This window comes from Scyliorhinus canicula, chromosome 7 (genome assembly GCF_902713615.1).
Source record: "Scyliorhinus canicula chromosome 7, sScyCan1.1, whole genome shotgun sequence".
In the NCBI taxonomy this organism is placed as follows: domain Eukaryota; kingdom Metazoa; phylum Chordata; class Chondrichthyes; order Carcharhiniformes; family Scyliorhinidae; genus Scyliorhinus; species Scyliorhinus canicula.
In genome coordinates, this window is record NC_052152.1 from 184,273,643 (window position 1) to 184,299,551 (window position 25,909).

Sequence of the window (25,909 nt, forward strand, 5' to 3'; positions counted from 1 at the left end):
TTTGGGTTCTGGGGGTGGTTCCCACGCAGACACTGGGAAAATGTGCAAACTCCACGCAGACAGTGATCTGGGGCCGGGATCGAACACGGGTTCTAGGCATCGTGAGGCAACAGTCCTTGCCACCGTGCCGCCCCCACAGCCAGTGAATTAAATACACCAAAAGAAACCCTATAACTTAAATCAGTGTTTTTAAAAAACATCCACTGCAAATAAAACAACTTTTTCTAGCTCTTTCCTTCATATCTTTTCGACTTAATTCAGATTCCAGTATCCAGCAATGGATGAATGTGACATTGAACTCAGCCCTTTCATTACGAATCGCTATTCGACAAGATCTGAAATCTTATCATTTATATGCAAGGCTCGTTACTTTCCTTTCCAACCAAGATCAAAACAGGAAATGCAATCCAATTCACTTGAATTTTTAAAAAAAAATTATATATTTTTTAATTAAGGGGCAATTTAGCATGGCCAATCCACCTACCCTGCAAATCTTTTGGGTTGTGGGGGGTGAGACCTATACGGACACTAGGAGAATGTGCAACCTCCACAAGGACAGTGACCGGGGTCTGGGATCGAACCCAAGTCCCCAGTAGTCCTAACCACTGCCCCACCGTGCCACCCCAATCCACTTGAACTTGATGGTAATTCCGTTCACTGATCTGACATCAAAAACGTTTGTGACTTTCTAGTTTCTGCTTTGCATCATGAGGTCTATTCATTGTATGAATGTCAGATACATATTCCAACGTATTATTCTTGTGCAAAGGGAGAATGTAATGGGAATGTCACCAGAGTTATAATCCAAAGGCCCAGCCAATGCTCTGGGGACATGTGTTCAAATCCCATAATCGCGACAGGTGGAATTTAAATTCAGTTAATAAATTGAGAATTACAGTGTTTATATTAGTAATAGTGATCATGAAACCACTGTCATAAAAACCCATCTGGTACACTGAAGTCCTTACCTGATCTGTCGGACATGTGACTCCAGACTAACAACAATGTGGTTGGCCCTTAAATGCACTCTTGAGATGGCTTAGCTAGACACTCAGCTGTATCCAACCACTACAAAGTCTACAAAAAGGAATGAAACCGGCTGCACCATCCGGCAACAACGTAATGACAATGGCCAACCCAGCCCTGTCAATCTTGCAAAGTTCTTCCTACTGATATCTTTGGGCTTTTTTTGCCATAATTCGGAGAACTGCCCCACATACTAGCTAATGACCAGCCTGACAGTGTCATACTCCCATATTGTCATAGGTCTATCTGACAGGCAATGTCCCTGACACTATCACTATTCATGGGTTTGTCCTGTCTCAGCAACAGGACAGACTCACATGAGGTGGTGGCTTAGTGCATACAGTCTGGACAGAGTTTTCCTGAGAGTTCACAACATTAGCTCTGTGCCATGAAGTCTCATGGCATCAGGTCAAACATAGGCAAGGAAACCATCTGCTGATTACCAAATACCGGCTCTTCCTAAGCTGATGAATCAATATGCCTTCATGTTGAACACCAATTGGAGAAAGCATGGAGGGTAGCAAGGGTGCACAATGTACACTGGGTGGGGTCTACAATGTCAATCACCAAGAGTAACTCAGTTAGCACCATTACTGACTGAGCTGGCCAAGTCCAAAAGGAAAAAGCTGCTAGACTGGGACTAGTGGTGGTGGTGATGGAAACAAGAGGGAAAAGCCTACTTGACCTCGTCCTCACCAATCTACCTCCCACCAGATGCATCTGTCCTTGACAGTATCAGTAGGAGTGCACAGTCATCAAGGATACCTTCCACCATGTTGTATGGCACTACCACCATGCTAAATGGAATAGATTTTGAGCAGATTTAGCAACTCAAAACTGGACATCCATTAGGCACTGTGGGCCATCAGTAGTAGCAGAATTGAATACAACTACAATCTGTAACCTCATAACCTCCATTCTATCAGTACCGTCAACCCTGGTTCAATGGTGAGTAATGATAATCTTTCTATTGTCACAAGTAGGCTTACATTAATGCTGCAATGAAGTGCAAAGCCCCCAGTCACCACATTCTGGTGCCTGTTCAGGTACACAGAGGGAGAATTGAGAATGTCCAAATTACCTAACGGCACGTCTTGTGGGACTTGTGGGAGGAAACAGGAGCAGCCGGAGGAAACCCATGCACACACGGGGAGAACGTGCAGACTCTGTACAGACAGTGACCCAAGCCGGGAATCTAACCTGGGACCCTGGAGCTGTGAAGGAAGAGCTACTTACTGCTACTGTGCCACCCAGGAGGATATACCTAAAAATGTGCCAACCGGATGAAGCTAAAAACAAGACTATTCCATGCCAAGTAGCAAAAGCAGCACATGATACAACACAATCTTCAGCCAGAAGTGCCAAGTGAATGTTATATCTCAGTCTCCTCTGTGGATCCCCAGCCTTCAGCCAATTTGATACACTTCGTGTGACATTAAGAAATTATCATAGATTATTATAGAATTTACAGTGCAGAAGGAGGCCATTCGGCCCATCGAGTCTGCACCGGCTCTTGGAAAGAGCATCCTACCCAAGCCCACACCTCCATCCTATCCCCATAACCCAGTAACCCCACCCGACACTAAGAGCAATTTTGGATACTGAGGGCAATTTAGCATAGCCAGTCCACCTAACCTGCACATCTTTGGACTGTGGGAGGAAACCGGAGCACCCGGAGGAAACCCACCCACACACTGGAGAACGTGCAGACTCCGCACAGACAGTGACCCAAGCCGGGAATCGAACCTGGGACCCTGGAGCTGTGAAGCAATTGTGCTAACCACTACGCTACCGTGCTGCCCACGGCTGAATGCACATGATAACTGCAAAGCCCTGACAAGGTTCCAGCAATCCAGACAATCCTCGATATTTCGGTGTTCGAGTTAGGATGAATAGCACTTGCATTGTTTGGGAGCTTAAGAGTACTTTTGGTGTTGGATTGTTCGGGTTGTTGAGGTCCTTAGACGAGAGCCACCTTTCATGCGACTGCGCAGTTCATGGCTGACCATCAATCCAGTGTCGATTTTTCGAAATATTTAATTTACGGGCTGTGGGAGTGGTTGGCTAGGCCAGCATTTAGTACCCATCCTTAGTTGCCCTTGAGATGGTGGTGAGTTGCCTCCTTGAGCTGCTGCATTCCCTCAGGTGTAAGTACACCCATTGTGCTATTAGGGAGGGAGTGCCAGTATTGTGGCCCAGCGATAGCGAAGGAACGGTGATATATTTCCAAGTCAAGATGATGAGTGGCTTGGAGAGGTATCTCCAGGTTGTGATGTTCCCAGATATCAGCTGCTCTTGTCATTCCAGATGTTAGCGATTTTTAATGCATAGTTACATTATATTCAATATGCGCACAGGCTTGCAGGAGTTCAAGGTTAAACTGGCAACTGACAGTGATCGATGGATTCATTATATTCCACACATTAACCGAGGAACTTGTGATAAGGCGTGCAGATATGAACAGTCACTTCAGTGACTTGACAGCGCAAGAGTTGAGAGCATTTAACACTGCTGGGCACACCTGAGTGATTTCTAGCTTTGAATACTCTGAGAGCCCCTGTTTATCTGGGAGCCAATCAGAGCGCGCCTCTGGACATTCTCATATTCCAACTGTATCATCAAGGGGATGGGCGTGGCCAAGCTCAATCAGGGGTTCACCAGGTGTTGGCACTCCTCAGAAGCGCTGTCCCACTGCAGGGAACCAACAGAGCTCACCCCAACCAAAGGATGCCTGCACTGTGACCTTTGCAGCCCTCCCTGGCTCTGTGCCCCTCTGAGGGCAGAGGCCTCACCCCTGGTGAGGCTGGCAGTGCTGACTGCCTCTGCAACCACCTCCCAGGTGCTGTTCAGGAGGGCAGACTAGAGTCGGCGGCCCACCCTGGGAAAGGGGAGGTGTCCCTCCTCTCTTCACTGGCATGGAGTTGTGAGTCCAACTCGGACTCCCAAACACTTTCCGCATCTGTGGAGAGAAAAGGGAGCTAACGTTTCGAGTCCGGATGACTCTTTGACAAAGCTGGAGAGAACTGGAAATGGAGTCAGTTTTATACTGTTGGAGGGGGTGATGTGGAGCGGTGGGGCTGGATAGAGGGCCAGTGATAGATTGACAAAGATGCCATGGACAGAAAACCAAAAGGAATGTAAATGAGGGGTGGTTAAGGCTAAGAAGGGTTCTGACAGTGGCACATAAAAAAGATTAGAATGTGTTCATGGCTGAACAAAGGTGAGTGGTGTGTCAAAGGGCAACTGTGAAAAGGGAACAGATGGCTCAGGTGGGGTAGGGGGACCATGGTGAGGGTAAATCAGATCAATGGAAGAAATGAAAATAAATTGATCGAAATAAAAATGGGGTGAAGATGGAGTTCACTGTCTAATTTTTCAGAAATTTCGAGAGCCATTGGTCATCCTCCAGCATGGAAGCAGATGAATCTGCAGCTCATGTAAGAGGGGATTGCCCACTTTGAGGTGCCCTCTGTGCAACTTTTTAAACTTTAAAACTAAATGTCCTCAGGAGCCAGGTCATCATTTGTGGAGAGGGAGCCCATTGACGGGACAGCCTGTGCCCAGGTAGACGGTAGAGGGCTGCAAGCCTTCCTGGATCTACCACCAGGAGGCTACCTCCAAGCGGCTGGTCTAGCTCTGAAAATACGCTTTAATAACCCTTTAACTATCCCAAATTAATTAGTTACCCATCGTTGGCCGGTGGTTAACCTTGCCAAGTCCAATCCCACCTCTGGGGAATATGGTCAGGTGACGGAATGGTGCCAGCAAATTGGCACGCCAGTCAGCAGAACTGATCTTTGCACCCACCTGCCTTGGGTACTTACCCCCCTCTGGTCCATGGGCTTCTTAAAAGCTGAATGTGCACCTTTTATTTTTGCATGAGCTTTGGTTAATCTGATCCAAATCTAACAAATAAATTAGATTGTCAACTGGAGAATGTCCACCGCATCTTCTGCCATTCTGTATAATGAAAAATACCAGTTTGATAACAAAATTCATTAAACTACTGCTTCAGATTTCTTTAAAAAGAAAATGATAGACTGAACAAGATAGAAAGGCAAAATACCAAACTGCACAATATTGCTGTGAGAACTGAAATCAGGGTGGCTATTCTAATTTGTTCAGTAAAGCACCTTTCTTATAGCTCTTTAAAATTTAACTATATTTCGGATGAATTAGTTGAGTTGGGAAGTATTTCTTTCAGGACAAGGAGTTATTCAGTGAAAATAATAGCAACACTATGGTGACATCAACACCCCTTAAAATAGGGTTTTTCAAAGTGTGGGACATGACCCACGGGTTGGTCGTAGGCACATGTTTGGGGGCTCATGGAGCGATTGGTCATGGCATTCCTGCGGTGGTTCCGATCATGGGAGAAGCCACCCATTGGGCGCTGCTGGCACTTTTATTGAGAATGGCAGCTGCTGTCACCTTGTAAATAAGAAGGAAATGAAGCTGAATGTAGTCTTCCAGCCAGGATAGGCAGCAGTGAACAGGTCAAGCGCCCTGCACATGCACTTGACGTCAAACCCTGTATACGTACATGCTTTTGATGCCACATCATGGAGGAGAGCCTCTTCCATTTTCTAGCTGCTGGCAAGCAAGGCAAGAGGACCATGAAGATGAATTTTTTTTATAAGTAAGAGATGGTCAGAGACACAAATAGGCAGTGTACATACTGACCAGGATCTCATCACTAAATCTGCTGGAGCGAGCTGCGCAGGAGAGTCCATAGCAGGACAGCAGTGCTAGTATTACCTCTGTGCAGAGCTCCAAGGCCTTTGGTTAACAGCCTACAATGAAGAAACTTAACTCTGGAACAAAGCAGTATAAATATGATTTCTTGAGGTATGGTTTTGTCAATTGTGCAGCAAATAAGAATGCAAAGCCCATGTGTGCTAAATGCAGGGAAGTACTGGCAAATGAGAGAAGTTTCAGATTTTGGAAGAGAAGTAGTGAGTAAAAACTGATTGAGATTGAGACGCCAAAGTCAGTTATTAACTCAAAGCTGACTCGAAATCAAAAGACTAGGCTGCTCTACCTGACCAGCTTTAGCACTTTAATAACATGCCAAAAGCCCTTGAGGTTGTCCGCATTCTAGAGTAGCATCTCCCAGGGATATCAAGTGCTGAGTAAAATGAGCTTTTAGTTGCTATTGCCCTTCATGAAGACCTACATGTGCAGGGTTGGATTTTCTGTTCTCACAAAGATGAAGATGGAACAAAGGAACTGGCTGAAGTCTGCACCTGATGGGTGCATTTCCCTCCCCTGTTGTGAACTTGATTGGAGTGAGATTGTGAGGACCAAGCAGCTCTCTTTTCACATTAACGGTAAGCAAAAGTGGTGTGGGTTGCGAAGGTCGGCCAGTTGGCCAAAGTGGGTCCTGGGGGAGAAAGTTTGAAAAATACTGTATTAGAACATCGTCGTTATTTTATCTATCTTGAAAGAACTAAAGAAGATTGTTCTCCAGGTTTAATTGGGCATTTATAAACAATTTTGTGGTCGCTTTAGTGTTGATTTGACTTGTTATTCATATACAAGCATGCAGAAGCTATTTATCTATGATTATTCATTCCATAAACACCTGCACCGAGGGCTAACCTTACAGAAGTTAAGTAATCATATTTGTACCTCCTGAACTTAATTTAATTCCAACTAAATCATCCACAACCCTTTTCAGAATGCACTCTGGTTAAAAGGGAGGTGCTAATTTGAAATCTTACACTATGGTTTCCCATCTTCTTTAACATCAATTTGTATGCAGAATCTAAAACTCCATGCTGGATAATAACTTAATTTCCGTTCAAGTGCCACTTGAGATACACTTTTCACATGCTGCCATCCACTCGTTTATGCAATCTTGTTGTCGGAGAAATTGGTACACAATGCTCGTGCGAGGTAGGCTCCAGGTAGGCGGGAGGAGTGGTGGAGTTACACCTAACCTTCAGCATCTGGTGCTGTAAAAGGAAAAGCACGGAGATAATGAGAGACACTGCACTCACACCAAGGGGGATGTCTGGTTGTGGGACGTATTGCCAGCATATTAGTGACTGAATACATGCACTGTTGTCCGATGAAGCACCACACAAACATCGGGCGCTACCCGCTTCTCTTCCTTCTTAATCCAAGAGGCAATGCTCACCCATTCTCCGCTTCCATCCTGGAGAACATCATAGCAACAGTAGGGAGGCGGTGCAGGGGAGACACAGGAGGAGGAGGAAGCCTACCCATTAGTTCCTGCAAGGAGTTTCTTGCCTTGTGGTGCTCTGCTCCAATGTTATACCTGCTCCTGAGAAGCCTGTGCTCTGAATGAAGGTGGAACATGGAAATCTTCCACTGGACTTCTCCCTTCAAAAGAAGTGAGAAGCATTGTCACGGTCTGCGTAAGTTAGAACGGACTTGCATTTATATGGTGCCTTTCATTACCACAGCCCCAACTGCCAACAAAGCGCTTTGAAGTGTCATCACTATTATAATATATGGAAACATGTTAGTCAATTTGCAAACAACAAGACTCCACGAACAGCAATTAAATAATAATCTAATGTTGACTGAATGAAAAATATTGTCCAGGACTCCTCAAGAACCCTTTGAATAATGCTGTGGCATATTTTACGCCCACTTAACGGAGCAGACAGGGTGTCTGTTTAGCACATCATCCAAGAGACAGTGCCTCAGACAGTGCTGCTCTGAATTGTCAGCCTGGATTTTGTGCTCTGTCTTCGGGCAGGGTTTAAACACACAACCTTCGAACTCAAAGGCGAAGACTGCAACCCACTCTAGTGCTATGCACTAAGCTGAGGCTACACCTCAAGATACAGGCAGAATGACAAAATAGGCATGGCAAAAGGTGAGGTTCCTCTCTGCGGAAATTATATGTGGAACCTTCCACATTTCTTTCCTCCGTTTCCCCTCAACCACTTGTTTTGGCTCGTACTGCCAACATCTAATGGCATTGTTATCATTCTCAGTCTGAATTACCCCAAGTGAGATCAAAAGCAGGAAAAGAAGCTGCAGTGCCCATGACTGCAGTATTATGTTCAAAGTAGGTCACATGAAATTCAGTGGGCTAATCGCGGGAAGGGCCAGAAATGATGAGGGAGTTTGGGGATGACTGGAAACCATCACAAACAGATGGCATCTGACCCATTTTCCTGCCACATGTTAAAATCACCCCCCAAGTGACATAGAGCTTCCTCCCCAGTCTCTTCCTCACTCCTATCATATATAGCCTGAATATCTGCAAAGCTTTGGAAGGAAACTGACTGTGATGGTTGTACATGGGTGGTGCAGAATTCTTGCCCACCAGGCTAACCCCACCTTTTAATTAGACCGAACCTAAATTGGACATCTAAGGGGTTGAGTCTTCATGCCATGAAGGAGCCTTTTGTGCCACAGTGTTAATGTCCCAACATTAACTTGTTTTCCCTTCCAGCAGACATTGTGATGTATAATCTCGAAGAAATTATTAGTTCAGTCTGCATTCCCTGTTGTATGGTGGTTGTGACTGGCTAAGGAATGGTTGCAGACATATCTATAATATCGGAACAACTAACTGTTTTTTGGATGAACGCACCTGTAGTCTTGCATATTATTACTCAGTCTGAACCCTGAATTTTCTCCTGCAATACTCTTAGCCATGTGTCTCTTACATCCATGTGGGTAGTACTGTTTTCCCAGTCTTCCGAGTTTTCCGCCCTGACCCTAATACTACATTTCCCAGTCTGCAGGCCCACAATCACAAACACTTCAAAGAAACCTTGTGCTGTCAAATAAGCCTTGACCCCCTTCAATTTCTGAGAGACTGTAAAACAAGCCTCTCATTAAAAGTGTGGATATATGTGGGCAGTTTTATGTTCGTTAAAGATGTGGTCACAGGATGTCACAAGGCCAGCCTCGTGTCTATCCCGAGCTGCATCAAGAAGGTGGTGGGTGTCTTGTTTTTTTTTTGCTCATAATTGACTTGCTAGAGCACCAATGGGCAATCAAACAGTCTGGTCCGCAACCTAACATAAACTAAAGGTTTCTTCTAAAGTTAGTGGAAGCTGATTTTTAATTTACATTTTACCCTGTCCATTGAAAGCCATATGAAATTATGAGAGCAACATTCAAGGCGATGGGCCAAGTGCTGGGAAGTGGGATGAATGTAGATTAGAGTAGTTTGTTTTTTGTCGGTGCAGGCTTGATGGGCCGAAGGGCCTCTACTGTACTGTATGGTTCTATGGTTTGAACTTTTCCTTTGGTACTATTGCAATGACTTGTAACTTGCTGTGCATTAATGGAAATAGAAATTGTACTATATGCAGGAAACAAAGCTGCCGTGCTCATAACCTGCACTATTATGTTCAAAGGAGGTCACTGAAACTCAGTGGGTTAATTATGGGAAGGGCCAGAAATAACAAGGGAGTTTGGGGACTATCTTTAATCAAACTATGTTTTTCTAAATAATCATAAATCCTATCTCTCAGAATCCTTTCCACTATTTTGCTCACCACAGACGTGAGACTGATGGGTCTGTAATTCCCAGGGAAACCATTATAAACAGATGGTGTCTGTCTCATTTTTCTGCCACCTGTTAAAATCACCCCAAAGGTGACATGGACTTGCTCCCCATTCTCTTCCACACTCCAATGCAGCCTGAGTATCTGCGGAATGGATGTTGCCAGTAGGTTTCTGCTCTCTTGCAGAACCCCCTGTTTTGCTCAGATAGATAATGAACAGCAGTACTCACTATCTTTGCTGGTAAGGCATGTTGGAGAGACCACCCTCACAGGCCCATGATCACAAAAGTGCAAGGTGCTAGCGGGAGAGTTTAAACTAGTTTGGCAGGGGGATGGGAACCAGAGCTACGGATCAGAGGATAGGGTAGCTGTTGAACAGGCAGAAATAGTATGCAGCAAGTCTGTGAGGAAGGATAGACAGTTGATGGGGCAAAGTTGCACTCCGTGGAATGGATTAAACTGTGTCTGTTTCAATGCAAGGAGTGTCAGAAATAAGGGAGATGAACTTTGAGCATGGATCAGTACTTGGAACTACGATGTTGTGGCCATTAAGGAGACGTGGATTTCACTGGGGCAGGAATGGTTGTTAGATGTTCCAGGGTTTAGATGTTTTCAGAAGAATAGGGAGGGAGGTAAACGAGGAGGGGGAGTGGCACTGTTAATTAGGGAGTGTACCACAGCTGCAGAAAAGGAGGTAGTTGAGGAGGGTTTGTCTACTGAGTCAGTATGGGTAGAAGTCAGAAACAAGAAAGGAGCAGTCACTTTATTGGGAGTTTACTTTGCCTCCCCCCCCCCCCCCCCCCCCCAATAGCAACAGAAAGATAGAGGAACAGGTTGGCGGCAGACCTTGGAAAAGTGCAGAAGTAACAGAGTTGTTGTCATGGGTGACTTCAACTTCCCTAATATTGACTGGAACCTCCTTAGTGCAAATGGTTTGGATGGAGCAGATTTTGTCAGATGTGTACAGGAAGGATTCCTGACTCAATATGGAGATAGGCTGACTAGGGGGAGGCCATATTGGACTTGGTGCTCGGCAACAAACCAGGCCAGGTGTCAGATGTCTCGGTGGGAGAGCATTCCGGTGACAGTGACCACAACTCCTTGACCTTTACCATAGTTATGGAGAGGGATATGAACACACAGTATGGGAATGTATTTAATTGGGGGAGGGGAAATTATACTGCTATTAGACAGGAGCTGAGGAGCATAAAGTGGAAACAATTGTTCTTGGGGAAATGCACAACAGTAATGTGAGGATTGTTTAAGGAGCACATGCTGCAAGTGCTGAATTGTTTTGTCCCACTGAGACGAGGAAGGAATGGTAAGGTGAAGGAGCCTTGCATGACAAGAGATGTGGAGCTTCTAGTCAAGAGGAAGAAGGAAGCTTACGTAAGGTTGAGGAAGCAAGGATCTGCCCCGGCTCTAGAGGGTTACAAGGTAGCCAGGAAGGAGCTCAAAAATGGACTGAGGAGAGCTAGAAGGGGCATGGAAAACCCCAAGGCTTTTATGCGAGAAATAAGAGCACGATCAGAGTGAGAGTAGGGGATAGTGGAGGGAACTTGTGCCTAGAGCCTGAAGAGATGGGGGAGGCCCTAAATGAATAATTTGCTTCAATATTCACTCAAGAGAGGGACCTTGTTGCCCATGAGAACAATGTGAACCAGGTTAATAGACTCAAACAGGTTGATATTAAGAAGGAGGATGTGCTGGAAATTTTGAAAACCATCAGGATAGATAAGTGCCCTGGGCCTGACAGGATATACCCAAGGTTACTACAGGAAGTGAGGGAGGAGATTGCAGCTCCGTTGGCGATGATCTTTGCGTCCTCACTCTCCACTGGAGTAGTACCGGATGATTGGAGGGAGGCAAATGTTGTTCCCCTATTCAAGAAAGGGAAGAGGGAAATCCCTGGGAATTACAGACCCATCAGTCTTGCGTCTGTAGTGAGCAAAATATTGGAAAGGATTCTGAGAGATAGGATTTATGATTATTTAGAAAAACATAGTTTGATTCAAGGTAGTCGCATGGCTTTGTGAGGGGCAGGTCATGCCTCACGAGTCTCATTGAATTCTTTGAGGATGTGATGAGACACATTGATGAAGGTCAGGCAGTGGATGTGGTGTATATGGATTTCAGTAAGGCATTTGATAAGGTTCCCATGGTAGGCTCATTCAGAAAGTTAGGGGGCATGGGATAGAGGGAAATTTGGTTGTCTGGATACAGAATTGGCTGGCCGAAAGAAGACAGCGAGTGGTAGTGGAAGTATTCCGCCTGGAGGTCGGTGACCAGTGGTGTCCCGCAAAGATCTGTTCTGGGACCTCTTTGTGGTTTTTATAAATGACTTGGATGAGGAAGTGGAATGGTGGGTTAGTAAGTTTGTCGATGACACAAAGGTTGGTGGAGTTGTAGATAGTGTTGAGAGTTGTTGCAGGTTACAACAGGACATTGACAGAATGCAGAGCTGGGCTGAGAAGTGGCAGATGGAGTTCAACCTTGATAAATATGAAGTGATTCATTTTGGAAGGGTGAATTTGAATGCTGAATACAGGGTTAAAGGCAGGATTCTTGGAAGTGTGGAGGAACGGAGGGATCTTGGGGTCCACTTACATAGATCCCTCAAAGTTGCCACCCAGGTTGATAGGGTTGTTAAGAAGGCGTATGATGTGTTGGCTTTCATTAACAGGGGGATTGAGTTTAAGAGCCGTGAGGTTTTGCTGCAGCTTTATAAAATTCTAGTTAGATCACACTTGGAATATTGTGTCCAGTTCTGGTCACCTCATTACAGGAAGGATGTGGATGCTTTGGAGAGGGTACAGAGGAGATTTACCAGGATGCTGCCTGGACTGGAGGGCAAGTCTTATGAAGAAAGTTTGAGGGAGCTAGGGCTTTTCTCACTGGAGCAAAGAAGGCAGAGAGGTGACTTGATAGAGATGTACAAGGTGATGAGAGGCATGGATAGAATGGATAGCCACAGACTTTTCCCCAGGGTGGAAATGGCTGTCACGAGGGAACATAATTTTAAGGTGATTGGAGGAAGGTATAGGGGAGATGTCAGAGTTAGGTTCTTTACACAGAGAGTGGTGGGTGTGTGGAATGCACTGCCAGCAGAGATGGTGGAGTCAGAGTCATTAGGGGCATTTAAGCGACTCTTAGACAGACACATGGACAGCAATAAATTGAAGGGATGTAGGTTAGGTTGATCTTAGATTAGGATAAATGGTCGGCACAACATCGTGGGCTGAAGGGCCTGTACTGTGCTGTACTGTTCTACGTTCATAATCATAATCATAATCATGCTCAGTTAAATCAGTTGATTTTTTAAAATTTGGAGTACCCATTTCTTTTTTCTCCCCCCAATTAAGGGACAATTTAGCATGGCCAATCCACCTACCCTGCACATCTATGGGTTGTGGGGGTGAGACCCACACAAAGATGGGGAGAATGTGCAAACTCCACACGGACAGTGACCCAGGGCTGGGATCGAACTCAGGTCCTCGGCGCTGTGAGGCAGCAGTGCTAACCACTGCGCCACCATACCGCCCAAATCAGATGATTTAAGTAGCATTTGATTCTTTCTATCTTCAGGGGCATGATCTAATGTCCTCGCCGTGCCCTCCTTGGGATGCAATGAGGCCGGTAAATCTTGTCAGAAGCCTCTTGTGAGATAAGCGCTGCTCGTTATGCCTCGCGAGATCTGACACGATCTCATGAGTCGTCGTGATTTTGATCTCGCCCTCAATTGGTCCAGATTTACATATTCAAGTGAGTAGCTAGTCTCACTTGATAATGTCTGCGCTGGAGTTACCCAAGGCACAGGATCGAATGGCCTCACCTCGGGAGCCCACGTGTGAGTGCCGCGTACTGGTTTCCACAAACGTGAACCAGCACTTGGCGGGGGGAGGGATCTCCCAGGTGATCGGGGGCCTCTTGGTGGTCAGGCTCTGGGAGTGTGGTACTGTTCCCTGTTTCTCTTTACTATGCTCTTTACTCTGGCTCTGTTCCAATTAGGGCAATCAGTGAATTGCCTTCTTTCTAGTTTCAACCACAAATTTCAACCGGCTATTGATCAAAGAGCCAAACACCAGTTAGTTAGTTCAAGGTCAAGGGTTCTTTATTTACATATAATCAGTCGTGCAACATAAACACTACTAGTTAACTATACCTGTTACTAAGACAACCTGTACTTAATTTCGGGCACCTGGTTTAGGTCAGGAAACAGTGGCCACTGTTCAATTTTGGATCTCTTGGGTTCGAAGGGGGTAACTGCTGCATATGGCGAACTCTTCCTTTATACTCGGGGGGCTTTCACCCTCTTTTGGGCGGTCCTTCGATTTGGGCCTTACTAATTGGGTGATCCCTGATCACTCCGTTCGATTCCTCAGCCAATAAGTGGGCGGGGATCTGGATGATTGGGCGTGTCTCAAGCGGTCATTGACCCTTTTGTTTCCTTTGTCTCCCTTGGACAGGGAGTGGAGCCGAAATGTCTGGGACTGTCCCGGTTGCTGGAGTACCAGTCCTTTGTGTTGGGGGAGATGGGCCATCACCTGCTAATCAGCCTGATTAACATGCTAATGGGACGGGCATTTGAGGCTCAGAACCTGCCTGACTCTTGGCTTGTACATTTTACCCATCAGTCTTTGCGAGTCGGTCTGTGCTTAGTTGGAAGCGGCCATGTCAGATGGCTACAGTACCCTGGTACTCGTACCACCAGAGAACTATGGCACTGCCAGCCTGGCACCCTGGGTGCCACCCTGGCAGTGTTAGGGTGTCCAGGTGACACTGCCCAGCTGGCAGTGTCCAGGTGGCATCTTGCTCAGCCCTCGCCCTTATGAGGAGTATGGAAGGGGGGCGGCCTCGAGGACCCCCTAATTGGAAGTTGGCGCATTGAAGGGGGGCGTCCTGAGGCCGGAGTGTGGCAAGCTGAGCTTGTTCGTGCAGGAAATTAGCCTCAGTGCAGCCTCAGGAATTCGCTCCATCCATTCGTTGGTTCGGGGGGCGGGGTGGGGTGCTGGATTCTGTGCGCATCCTGGTGGTCCGGGATCTCATTCAGGTGCTTGCCGGCACCTCACTCCTTCTCTCCAGGCTTTTATATATTTTTGTTATATCTTTTTATTCTCCTCCTTTTTCACATTTTCTCCCAGATTTACACCCAACAATAAACAATAATCAGTAACGAATGCCCCAGTCAATCCCCATAACAATAACAACGATCCCATCATCCCACCAAACCCCCAGACATTAGCCCTCATGTTAACAGAAACAAATGACAAAAATAAATTAGGGATCACCCATAGTCACTATTAACACATATGGTCCCCAACCCCCCTGTAATGTTCGATATAATCCAATTCTCGAAATGAATAAAGCCCATGGATTGTGAAACTCCTCCATCCTTCTTCTCAGTTCGACTGTGGCCTTCTTGAGCGTCAAGAATTCCAGCATGTCTCCCCCCCACCCCCCCCCCCCCCCTCCCCCTCCAGGCTTTTGTTTGCCTTTTCTGTTCTGTTGGTCCCTTGAGTTGCTGCCGCTTGGTATGTCTTGTCCTGATGGTGTCGACGGAGGGTGAGGGGTGTTTTCTCCCGATTGTAGCGGGCTATTTCCGGCTTCAAGAGCCTTTTGCCAAGTTTACAGAAGGAGAGCCACCTTTCGTGCATCCACTCAGCACATTCCCGTCACCGGACATCCTGGGGCCTCAACGCTCCGCAATTACTACTGGTGGCTGGATTTAATTGCAGAATCCCAGATAGGTGTCGACAGACTCCAATATAAAGCACGCTGCTTCCCTTGATGTCAATGACAGAGCACTTGAAATGATAGCATGCACTGTGTAATCACAAGCTGCGCCTCCAGACGGCAACTTTATTCATCGACTGTGGATCTCAAGAAATCTGCTGCACAAGGTCCATGATTTTCCAAATATTATCAACGGACAGGAAAATCATAAACTTTTTTTTAATAAATGTTTTTTATTGGATTTTTGAACAAAGTATATTTGCCGTTATGTACACAGGATATTATATATATCTATATTGAAGGGAAGGGCACACACACAAACCACAAAAGGAGAGGAGAAAAGAGAAAAAAAACCAGTAACGCGAGAGAAGTACAAAATCAAATAATGTAACTGGTAGGATATAATGCACCCACCCAGCCGCAGCAACTCTGTACACTTGGCAAAATTATTTACACACATAAGTCGGCATCTGTTGGTGCCGGAGAGACAATTCCGGAGGCCAATCCTTGAAAGGGTCTGGTGCCGGTGTTGCCCCTTGCTTCTCCCGGATAGATTTCGCTGCCGTTGTCTTCTCGTGCTCACTACCGCTTCAGCCGGCCCTCCCGTCTTCCGCCTGTATTCACCTTTTTCTCTGTTCCTGTGGTCCTGTGGATGTCAAGTTAGCGAACGTTTCCCTGCCTCTTCCCTGCCCCCTGCCGTGGTTCGCCTTTCCTTCCTCTTAGATTGAGCTGTCTCCCCCCCCCCCCCCCCCCCCCCCCCCCCCCCCCCAACCCGGTCTATCTCTCCCTCTCATGCTTTGGCTGCTTTCCCCTGGTTCTTGGCTATCTGGCTATTCTTCTGCTTGTTTGTTGGCCACAAACAAATCCCGGAACAATTGGGTGAATGGCTCCCACGTTCAGTGGAAGCCATCGCCTGACCCTCGGATGGCGAATTTGATTTTCTCCATTTGGAGAGATTCCGAGAGGTCAGACAGCCAGTCTGCAGCTTTGGGTGGTGCTGCTGGACGCCAGCCAAACAGGATACTACGGCAGGCGATCAGGGAGGCAAAGGCAAGGGCGTCTGCCCTCCTCCCTAGGAATATATCTGGCTAGTCTGAAACCCCGAAGACTGCCACTTTCGGGCATGGCTCCACCCTCACCCCCACCACTTTGGACATTGCCTTGAAGAAGGCTGTCCAGTACTCCACAAGTCTGGGGCAAGACCAGAACATGTGGGCGTGGTTGGCCGGGCCTCCTTGACACCGTTCACATCTATCCTCCACCTCCGGGAAGAACCTACTGATACGAGTTCTTGTTAAGTGGGCTCTGTGTACCACTTTTAGTTGCGTCAGGCTGAGCCTTGCGCACGTGGAGGTGGAGTTGACCCTATGCAGTGCTTCGCTCCAGAGTCCCCACCCTATTTCGATCCCCAGGTCCTCCTCCCATTTCATTCTTGTTGCGTCCAGTACGGTGTCGGCCCCTTCTACCAGTCGGTCATACTTGTTGCTACAGTTTCTTTTCTCTAATATGCTTGTGTCCAGTAACTCTTCCAGTAATGTCTGTCGTGGTGGTTGTGGGTAAGTCCTTGTCTCCTTTCGTAGGACGTTTTTGAGTTGCAAGTACCTTAGTTCGTTCCCCCTGGCTAGCTGGAATTTCTCTGTCCGTTCATCCAGTGTTGCGACCCTGCCATCGGTGTATAGGTCCCTGACTGTCAGTGTCCCCCCTTCCTGTCTCCACCTTTTGAAGGTGGCGTCAGTCAGTGCTGGTGTGAACCCATGATTGTTGCAGAGAAAATCATAAACTGTTGGTTGATGACTCCCCTGAGTTGGTTCCCCTGGCAGCGCAAGATCTTGAAATTGCCTCTTGTGTTTATGCCCGTCAGAAAAACAACCTTGTATTTATATAGCACCTTTCATGACCACTCGACACTATAGAGCACTTTACAGTCAATTCACTGCCTTTTCAGTGTAGTCGCTGATGGAGGAAAAACAGCAGCCAACGGGCACACAGCAGAATAATCTCCGACAAAAACCTGTGTGAAGCGACCAGCTATACTATTCCTATGTTGTTAATTGATCGACAAACATTGGACATGATATCAGGGATAATTCCCAGATTGTCTTTCGAATAGTACTGTGGGACATTTTTATTTTTGAAATTTTCCGACTGAGGAAAATCACTTATTGTCACGAGTAGGCTTCAATGAAGTTACTGTGAAAAGCCCCTAGTCGCCACATTCCGGCGCCTGTCCGGGGAGGCTGGTACGGGAATCGAACCGTGCTGCTGGCCTGCTTTCAAAGCCAGCGATTTAGCCCAGTGTGCTAAACAGTCCCAGTTGGCCCTGCAGGGGTAGGAGCAATTGGCCAATACACCTACCCTGCACATCTTTGGGTTGTGGGGGTGAGACCCATGCAGACACTGGGAGAATGTGCGAACTCCACACTGACAGTGACCCTGGGCCGGGATCGAACCCGGGTCCTCGGCACCATGAGGCAGCAGTGCTAACCACTGCACCACTTATGTGATTTTTTTTTTTTTGCACCCGCCTGAGAGGTCAGACGGAGTCTCAGTCTCATCTGGAAGATGACACCACTGGCACTGCAGTACTCAGTGCTGCACTGGAGTGTCGGCCTTGATTTGTGCACTCAGGTCCCTAGATTGAATCTTTGGGCCCTGCCAAAGGTGGGAACAGGGGTGAACGGGGCCTGTAAATATCAGGCTTCCAGTCTGGAGGGTGGGTGTAGCATTCCAGGCAGGCTTGAAGGCCCCTCCCTTCCTGGGCATGCTGCTTTCCTGGTGTCAACCATTTTAGAGGGTGTGGATTCGGGGGTCAGCAACATTATCTGCCCCACAAGGCAGGTAGCTGATTAGGATATTAAGTGATGGGACAGTTTAATTGCCTGTAGGTAGGCACCCAGCGGCAGTCTGGAGGGTGGGTGCAGCACACCAGCCAGACAGTTCCCCTCTTTGTCTGCCTTGGTGTGGGTGCAGGTATAGCCACAGGCTGTGCTGGCGAGGGACTCCTCCTGCTGCAGTGGTGGTCTAGCTGCTGTATCTGTATTTCTTTAAATTCAGGATTGAAAAATGTTGGAAAGAAAGCACCTTCAAGTTGAAGCGTCCTCTCACTTAGCCGCTATCCTAAGCTGCTCTGCTCAAGCAAGAAAGTCTTGTATTCACCCTCCAGCTTCAAGAGTCTTCTCACCACCCTTTGGGCAGAGAACCTGTCTCCTTGGCAATTCAGGGGATGTCGCTCTGAAAATCCCAAAGAGTGACTGTTTTCCCTGGGGATCGGTTCAGGACCCGGATACAGTCCTGACCTCTGTTCCCTGGCCACTGAGGGAATAACCAACCTTTGACAACCCACAGCGTTCTAATTACGAGGTGAGAGTCCTACCAATTGAACCGCAGCTGGTATTTATTAGCGGGGACTGGGAGCCATTGCTGGTTAAGGGTGAGGGGGAGGATTAGAAAAACCACTGAAAAAGCCTCAAATATTGTCGGTCTTGTGGGGGGTTAGCCTCCTGGGCAGGAGGAGCAGTAGCAGGGAATGACTTGGTGCCGAGTCATGGGCAGCACGGTAGCACAGTTGCTTCACAGCTCCAGGGTCCCAGGTTCGATTCCCGGCTTGGGTCACTGTCAGTGCAGTGTCTGCACATTCTCCACGCGTCTGCGTGGGTTTCCCGTGGGTGCTCCAGTTTCCTCCCACAGTCCAAAGATGTGCAGGTTAGGTGGATTGGCCATGCTAAATTGCATCTGTACAAACCCGTCGCGTAATCCCCTCCTCGACCTACCCAATCTCCCCCTGACCTGCTCCATGAGGCCTCCTATGTCCCCCTGTGGCCTCTGACCTCCCTCTCTCCTCTGTGCCTTTGACCAATACCCACCACCCAACCAGCTGCTGGGTGTAGACCTGTCTGGTTCTGCAGCCTGCTCTGGCCAGCTTATCATCAGGTTGGCTTTGGTGGGGGGACCCGCCAATGTCGGCACACACACTTGGAGCGGGATTTTTTTTCCTGTTCCCTGCCTTTACTGTTTTTCTCCCTCCCGCCACCCTGTACCCACCCCACCCTTCCAGTCCCAGTCAAGTCATTTAAAATCCGGTCCATGGTGTCACTTAGTACTGCAGCAATGGACTGGCGATTTTGGCCGTTCATGCTACTGCCAACACTTCATGTATTCTTCTTTTGATCGCGTCACCAACCTCTTGAGCTGCCGGCTGCTTTCTGAAATTGTGAAAGGAAAAACCTCGTATGCAGAACAAATCATGAGGTCAGCTGCAGACTCTGATCTAAATTAGATCGCATGCTGCATTTTGCCTCGAGATGTTTTTCCATTAGTATTAATTTGAGATGACTTGTGAAGTTTGCACGAGCATTCTTGCATTTCACCCTTTGAACCCTGAAGTACTTTAATGAAAACATTCCTTTAGTTTGCTGGTTTCTTTGGAGCTGCTTTTTTGAATCTCGTAATGTCGATTATTGAAGATACAGGGATCAGTCACGTTTCATAATTTGATATTTTCCAAATAAGAGGACCTGTTTCAGGAAGCTGCAGAGCCTGCAGTCAATAAAACATAAAAGACACCAATAAAACATTGTCCATAAAGATTACAATCAATTGGAACCCCCAGAAGGTTTTGTTGACATAATGATGTTTCTAATTAAATGGATGTACTGATGTGGTAAAATAATACAGAAAGTAGGTGCGGGCCTGACTGGATTGTTCTACAGGGAGCCATCACAAGCACGAGGGACCGGATGGCTTCATTCCGTGCCATAATTATTTTGTGACTGGACAGCAATTTTGCACGAACCAACTCACATGCTACCAAAGAAAATTAGAACCCAATTAATTATTTACTTCAGCTGTGAAGAAACGAAATGGAGGAGGCGTTTCGCTGATGCATTTGTTCATTTAACTACTTCAGGATATTTTCCCTTACCCTTTGATGCCTTTAGGGAAAGTCTTGCTCGTAGGAGTCTGTCTGTGTGTAGTTGGGTTACAAAGTCTTTTTGCATTTTTTTAATGTTCTGAGATTTTTTACAATCCAACAATTTGCCAAAGAGATCTGAACATTAAATTTGAAGTAGCAGCCATCAGAATGTCTGACTGCGTTTGAGAGACATGATCCGAAACGAGTCAAGAAATTTGCGCAGAAATATCGGATGAGCACAGCAAACCTTTAAGCAGACCCCTTTTGCGACAAATCACACATTCTGGGCTGAAATTCTGTACTGGGACCGACACCAGCATCAGAACTGGGTCCCTAAGTCAGGTTGAAAATAGTCACCCAGCACATGCAAAAGGGGCTGGTTTAGCACACTGGGCTAAATTGCTGGCTTTTAAAGCAGACCAAGGCAGGCCAGCAGCACGGTTCAATTCCCGTACCAGCCTCCCCGAACAGGCGCCGGAATGTGGCGACTAGGGGCTTTTCACAGTAACTTCATTGAAGCCTACTCATGATAATAAGCGATTTTCATTTCATTTTCATGATCAATTAATGATCCACAGGGATCGGTGCTTGCGCCTCTGCAATTGTGGTGTACATAAACGATTTGGAGGAAAATGTAGTCAGTCTGATTAGTAAGTTCGCCAAGGCTGGGTAGTGGCAGATAGTGTTGAGGATTGTCCAAAGAAACAGCAGGACATAGATAGGTTGGGGACTTGGGCAGAGAAATGGCAAATGGAGTTTAATCCGGACAAATGTAAGGTAATGCACTTTGGTAGGTCTAACATAGAGGGGAAATATTCCGTAAATGGTAAAACTCTTGGGAATATAGAAATTCAGAGAGATCTCAGTGTGCAGGACCACAGATCTTTGAAGGTGGCAGCTCAAGTGGACAAGGTAGTCAAGAAAGCATACGGAGTGCTTGCCTTCATTGGATGGGGCATCGAGTATAAAAACTGGCAAGTCATGCCACTGTTGTATAGAACCTTGGTACGGCTGCACTTGGAATATTGCGCACAATTCTGTTTGCCACACTACCATATGGATGTGGAGGCTTTGGGGAGGATGCAGAGGAGGTTTACCAGGATGTTGCCTGGTCTGGAGGGTGTTTGCGGAGAGGCTGAATAGACTCAGACTGTTTTCATTAGAATGACGGAGGTTGAGGGGTCACCTGATAGAGGTCTACAAGATTATGAGGGGCATGGATAGAGTGAATGGGCGTGGACTCTTATCCCAGGGTGGGCGGGTCAGTCACCTGGGGGCATAGGTTTAAGGTTCGTGGGGCAAGATTTAGAGGAGATGTGCGAGGCAGGTTTGTTACACAGAGGATGGTGAGTGCCAGGAATGTGTTGCCAGGGGAGGTCGTGGAAGCAGCTACATTAACAGCATTCAGAAGGCATCTTGACAAACACATGGATAGGATGGGTATAGAGGGATACGGCACAAGAAAGTGCTGAAGGTTTTGGCAAAGGTTGGTATCATGACCGGTACAGGCTGTTCCTGTGCTGTATTGTTCTTTGTAATGGCCTAATAGTGAGCTTGCTGGAGAGCGACGAGGCTGCTCTCCAAGTCTAATGGAGCTGCAGACTGCTGATATCGGAGGGAGAGTGAGAGAGGGAGAGCGCCTCAATGTGGTAGTGCGCTTTTAACGCATTTTACAAACTGTCAAAAAACAATGAAAAGCCACAGCTATAAAGCCACCATTGTGGAGGAGGGAATATTTCCACCAGGCAGCCTATGGTTGCAGTTGTGGCCTTGTTCGTATGGCACCTGTGGCGGGCCATGGGGGAGGGCGGGGAGTTGGGCAGGGGCGCTCACACTGATTTCTGAGTATTAACCACCCCATATCGCAGCCTCCAGGCACCTGCTGGGCTCTGGGCGTTATGGGGTTCCTCAAATAGATGGGAAAATTCCAGTCAGCTTGTGATCTTAGGACCTCTCGGACTTTTAATTGCTGTAGCAAGCTGCACACTGCTTGCAGGCAGGTGGCATCACCTTGCCAAATTTAGATGTATTATGTCGTGTTCTGCGTAGCCATTAAACAGTGAGAGATGGTCAGAATTGTCAAGCAGAGATTTTTTGTTTTGCACCTTATTTTCATGTAGCAAAGCTCTTGGATCAGGTCTTTACCACAGGTCTTAAAAAGCAGGGCCATGTGGGGTGTGCAAATTGGATCCGCTTACTTCATTTCAACTCTTTGACTCTTCCGAGGTGCCCGCACAACTCTGACTGTTGAAATATAGTTCCAAGCTTGAGAAACGGTGTAGGATTGATTTATAGAATACGAGTAAGTACCTTTGCAGAGCCTTGACAGGGACTAAAAAGCAGTTCCATAAACTTCTGTATGGAGCTTAAGCCTTGACAATGAATTTTGAGAAATACACATGCTTTGAACGGCCATCCCATAATGCTGTTCTTTTTCTTAAACTCATAGAAACGTGCCAAGGGTCAAGTGCTGTTTGATCTGGTCTGTGAGCATCTCAACCTTCTGGAGAAGGACTACTATGGACTGACATTCTGTGACTCTGAAAGCCAGAAGGTAAATAATGTTATACTACTGAACGCTAAATGCACTTCTACTTTTCTTGATCTTTTATTCAGTTCCCATCGGGCTTTTTAAGTGGCCAGCTTCAGGCCAAACCCCTGGGGCTGGAAATCCCACCCCTCCCCGGGGACCTCCAACTATTCCTTTAACGTCAGTACCACTGGAAAGATGGTGACTGCTGTCGGTAATCCAAGGCCCAGGATCACTTGGGTGCATCCCGTGAGGTCCGGGAAACGCGGGAGGCTTCACCTGGGATTCAACGGCCGGTTGTGCTCTTGCTCGAGCGCAACGAGGCCAGAGACTCACGCCCTAAGTGTTGTTTGACAGCGGTGGGAAATCGCTGGCAGAGCCGGCGGGAAACTCCCAGCAAAACCAGCGACAAATGACATTTACAAACGTTTCTGTTAAGTCACGTCCATAATTCTGATGACCCCACTGAATTGTTATAATAGTGATGCAAAGGCAGAATCAGCAAGAATTAATTCAGCGTTGATGAAACCTTCGGCAAAATATCGCATTTGAATCTTTCAAACTTAGGATGGGATTTTCTGGCCTGCTAACCAATGGGATCATCTGGCACGCCCACCACATTCTGGACATTTGGCTGGGCTACTGAATCACTGATGGAACCATCAATTCACCAGACACGTGTTTCCGATATGAATATAGGCTTTAATCGACTTACTACAGAGCCAGCCTGTTACCCGTTGATGAACTCTCAGTGAACTGCAGGCTGACTCTGGACAAGGGTATTTTTACAGCAGCACTAGGGGGAGGAGTCATGGGCGGAGCCAAGGGTGGAGCCCTGTACAAGCTCCTGAGCATTCCCAGAGCTACTCCCCCTAGTGGTCGGATAATGCTACTGCGCTTACAAGATATAGTGTGAATTACCATGTTACATTCACCACAATCACTTGTGACGGGTCCCACGACTAAGGGCTGGAAAGTCTATCTGGCGTTTGTTATGTTCTTCTAATTGTTGCCATCACAAATATTTGCACTGATTTTCAAACTCTTCCCTGAAATGTGTGAAGTGATCCACTTTGGAAGGAATAATTTGACAAGGAGGTATTCCGTGAGCGGGGTGACACTGGGAATTTCAGAGGAACAAAGAGAGCTTGGCGTGTTTGTCCATCAGTCCTTGAAGGTGGAAAGGCAGGTTAATAGGATCATGAAGAAGGCATATGGGGCACTTTAATCGAGGCATGGATTACAAAAGCAGGGAGGTCACGTTGGAGCTGTATAGACATTTGGTGAGGCCACAGCTGGAGTAGTGTGTGCAATTCTGGTTGCCACAATATAGGAAGGATGTGATTGCACTGCGATGGGTGCAGCGGAGACTCAGCAGGATGTTGATCATTTTTTAAAATTATAAATTTAGAGTACCCAATTCATTTCTCCAATTCAGTGACAATTTAGCATGGCCAATCCACCTACTCTGCATATCTTTTGGGTTGTGGGGGCGAAACCCATGCAAACGCGGGGAGAATGTGCAAACCCCAAACTGACAGTGATCCAGAGCCGGGATCGAACCTGGGACCTCGGTGCCATGAGGCAGCAATGCTAACCACTGCGCTACCGTGCTGCCAAGGATGTTGAGTAATGATGAGAGGTTGGATAGTTTGGGGTTGTTTTGCTGGAGCAGGGAAGACTGAGGGGTGAGCTGATTAAGGCGTACAGGATTATGTGGGGCATGGACAGGGTGGATAGGGAGCAGCTGTTATCCTTAGTTAAATGGTCAATCATGAGCGGACACAAGTTCAAGGCAAGGGGCAGGAGGTTTAGGGGGATTTGAAGAAATATTTTTTTACCCAGAGGGTGGTCATGGTCTGAAATGCCTAGGAGGGTGGTAGAGACGGTTTGCCTCACATCCTTTAAAAAGTACCTGGATGAACATTTGGGACATCATAACATCCAAGGCTATGAAGCAAGTGCTGGCAAGTGGGATGAGACAGGAAGTCAATGGAGATCCTGGAATGAACGCGATGCTGCCGAGTGCAGAGATCGAATGGGCAGAAGGCCTGCCTCAGTGCACTAACACTGTGTTGTTGTATTAAAGACCAATAAAACAGCCCTCCAGGCCTTCTCCCTTGCACTTCCTCACCTGCCCACACACTTCACATGCACTTCTACCCATGCCCATGGCCCTTCATACCCTACATACCAACCTATCCCACCACCCTTTGACCTCGCACTTAGCATGCCAACTCACCCGGTATCCACCATGGATCTTCAGGACCCATGCTGAGAGAAGATGAAATAAAGTTATTTCAGGAAAAAAATATATAATTGATTGAAAAACCCATTCACCACATTTAACTTCCTTTGATCCTTTATAAACACAAATATTTTAATACATAGTCACTCTTCAAAGAGTCTGTAACCAGTTGAAGTTGTCAATCAAATTGTGAACTGAGAGGCATCGTACTTTAATCATGGCACATTGTGATATAAGTTGTGCAGCATTAATCAAGTAATGATAACCCTCAGACTTGTGTCAACAGACAGAGCGAAAGAGCAGGCGCCGAGTATTTATAACCACAGCAGACAGTTTTGATTCCACCAAACATTTAAAGGGCAGGAGTTTAAATGCCTTGAAGCTTGACAATCACCTTTGACCTTTCAATGTGGTTATGCCCTTTATAATGCACATTCACGTCAACTTTTAGTAATCCAAAGGGCACCTTCCCTCTCCTAAAGGATACCTCACTTCCCCTAAATGTCTGCTTGGATCTTATCCAAAAGGGTACCTTATCTTTCCAAAAGGTAGCCCATCTATCCAAGAAACTCCACAATGTTTATACTTACACCTACCAGGTCTAACCTACACATATCATTGTTCGCAATGGTAGGTGCTGTGTTTCAGGGTGGGACTTCAGGATATGGGCCTCCCTAGTAATTTTCATACGGGCGACAAGACTCTCCATCTTTATAAAATATATGATTCCTTCATTTAAAAAAAAAAAATCTCCTGGGGATCCATCTTCATTTTCAGGATGCTCACCTTCAGTAATGGGTCAGTGATGTTGGAGGTCTTTTCAATATAAGCACCTACGGCCTATGTGCCTTCCAGCCGTGGCCTGCCACTGAATATGGAGTAAAACAACTGGGTGCATAGTTAATGAGGTTGGGTGCCGGATGATTTGGTGTGTTTTGCTGCCGGCCTCACAGCGGGAA

The 25,909-nt window shown here is 46.9% G+C and overlaps 1 protein-coding gene across 11 annotated transcripts in view; it reads left to right on the top strand.

Annotated features, from left to right (window-relative positions):
• Positions 1-25,909, top strand: part of LOC119969610 — a 327,525-nt gene that overhangs the window by 207,288 nt on the left and 94,328 nt on the right. For all 11 annotated transcript variants that reach the window (XM_038803463.1, XM_038803452.1, XM_038803458.1 and 8 more), the window contains one exon: positions 22,622-22,726. In XM_038803463.1, coding sequence (XP_038659391.1) covers positions 22,622-22,726 — 105 coding nt within the window. The remainder of the gene's footprint in view (positions 1-22,621; positions 22,727-25,909) is intronic.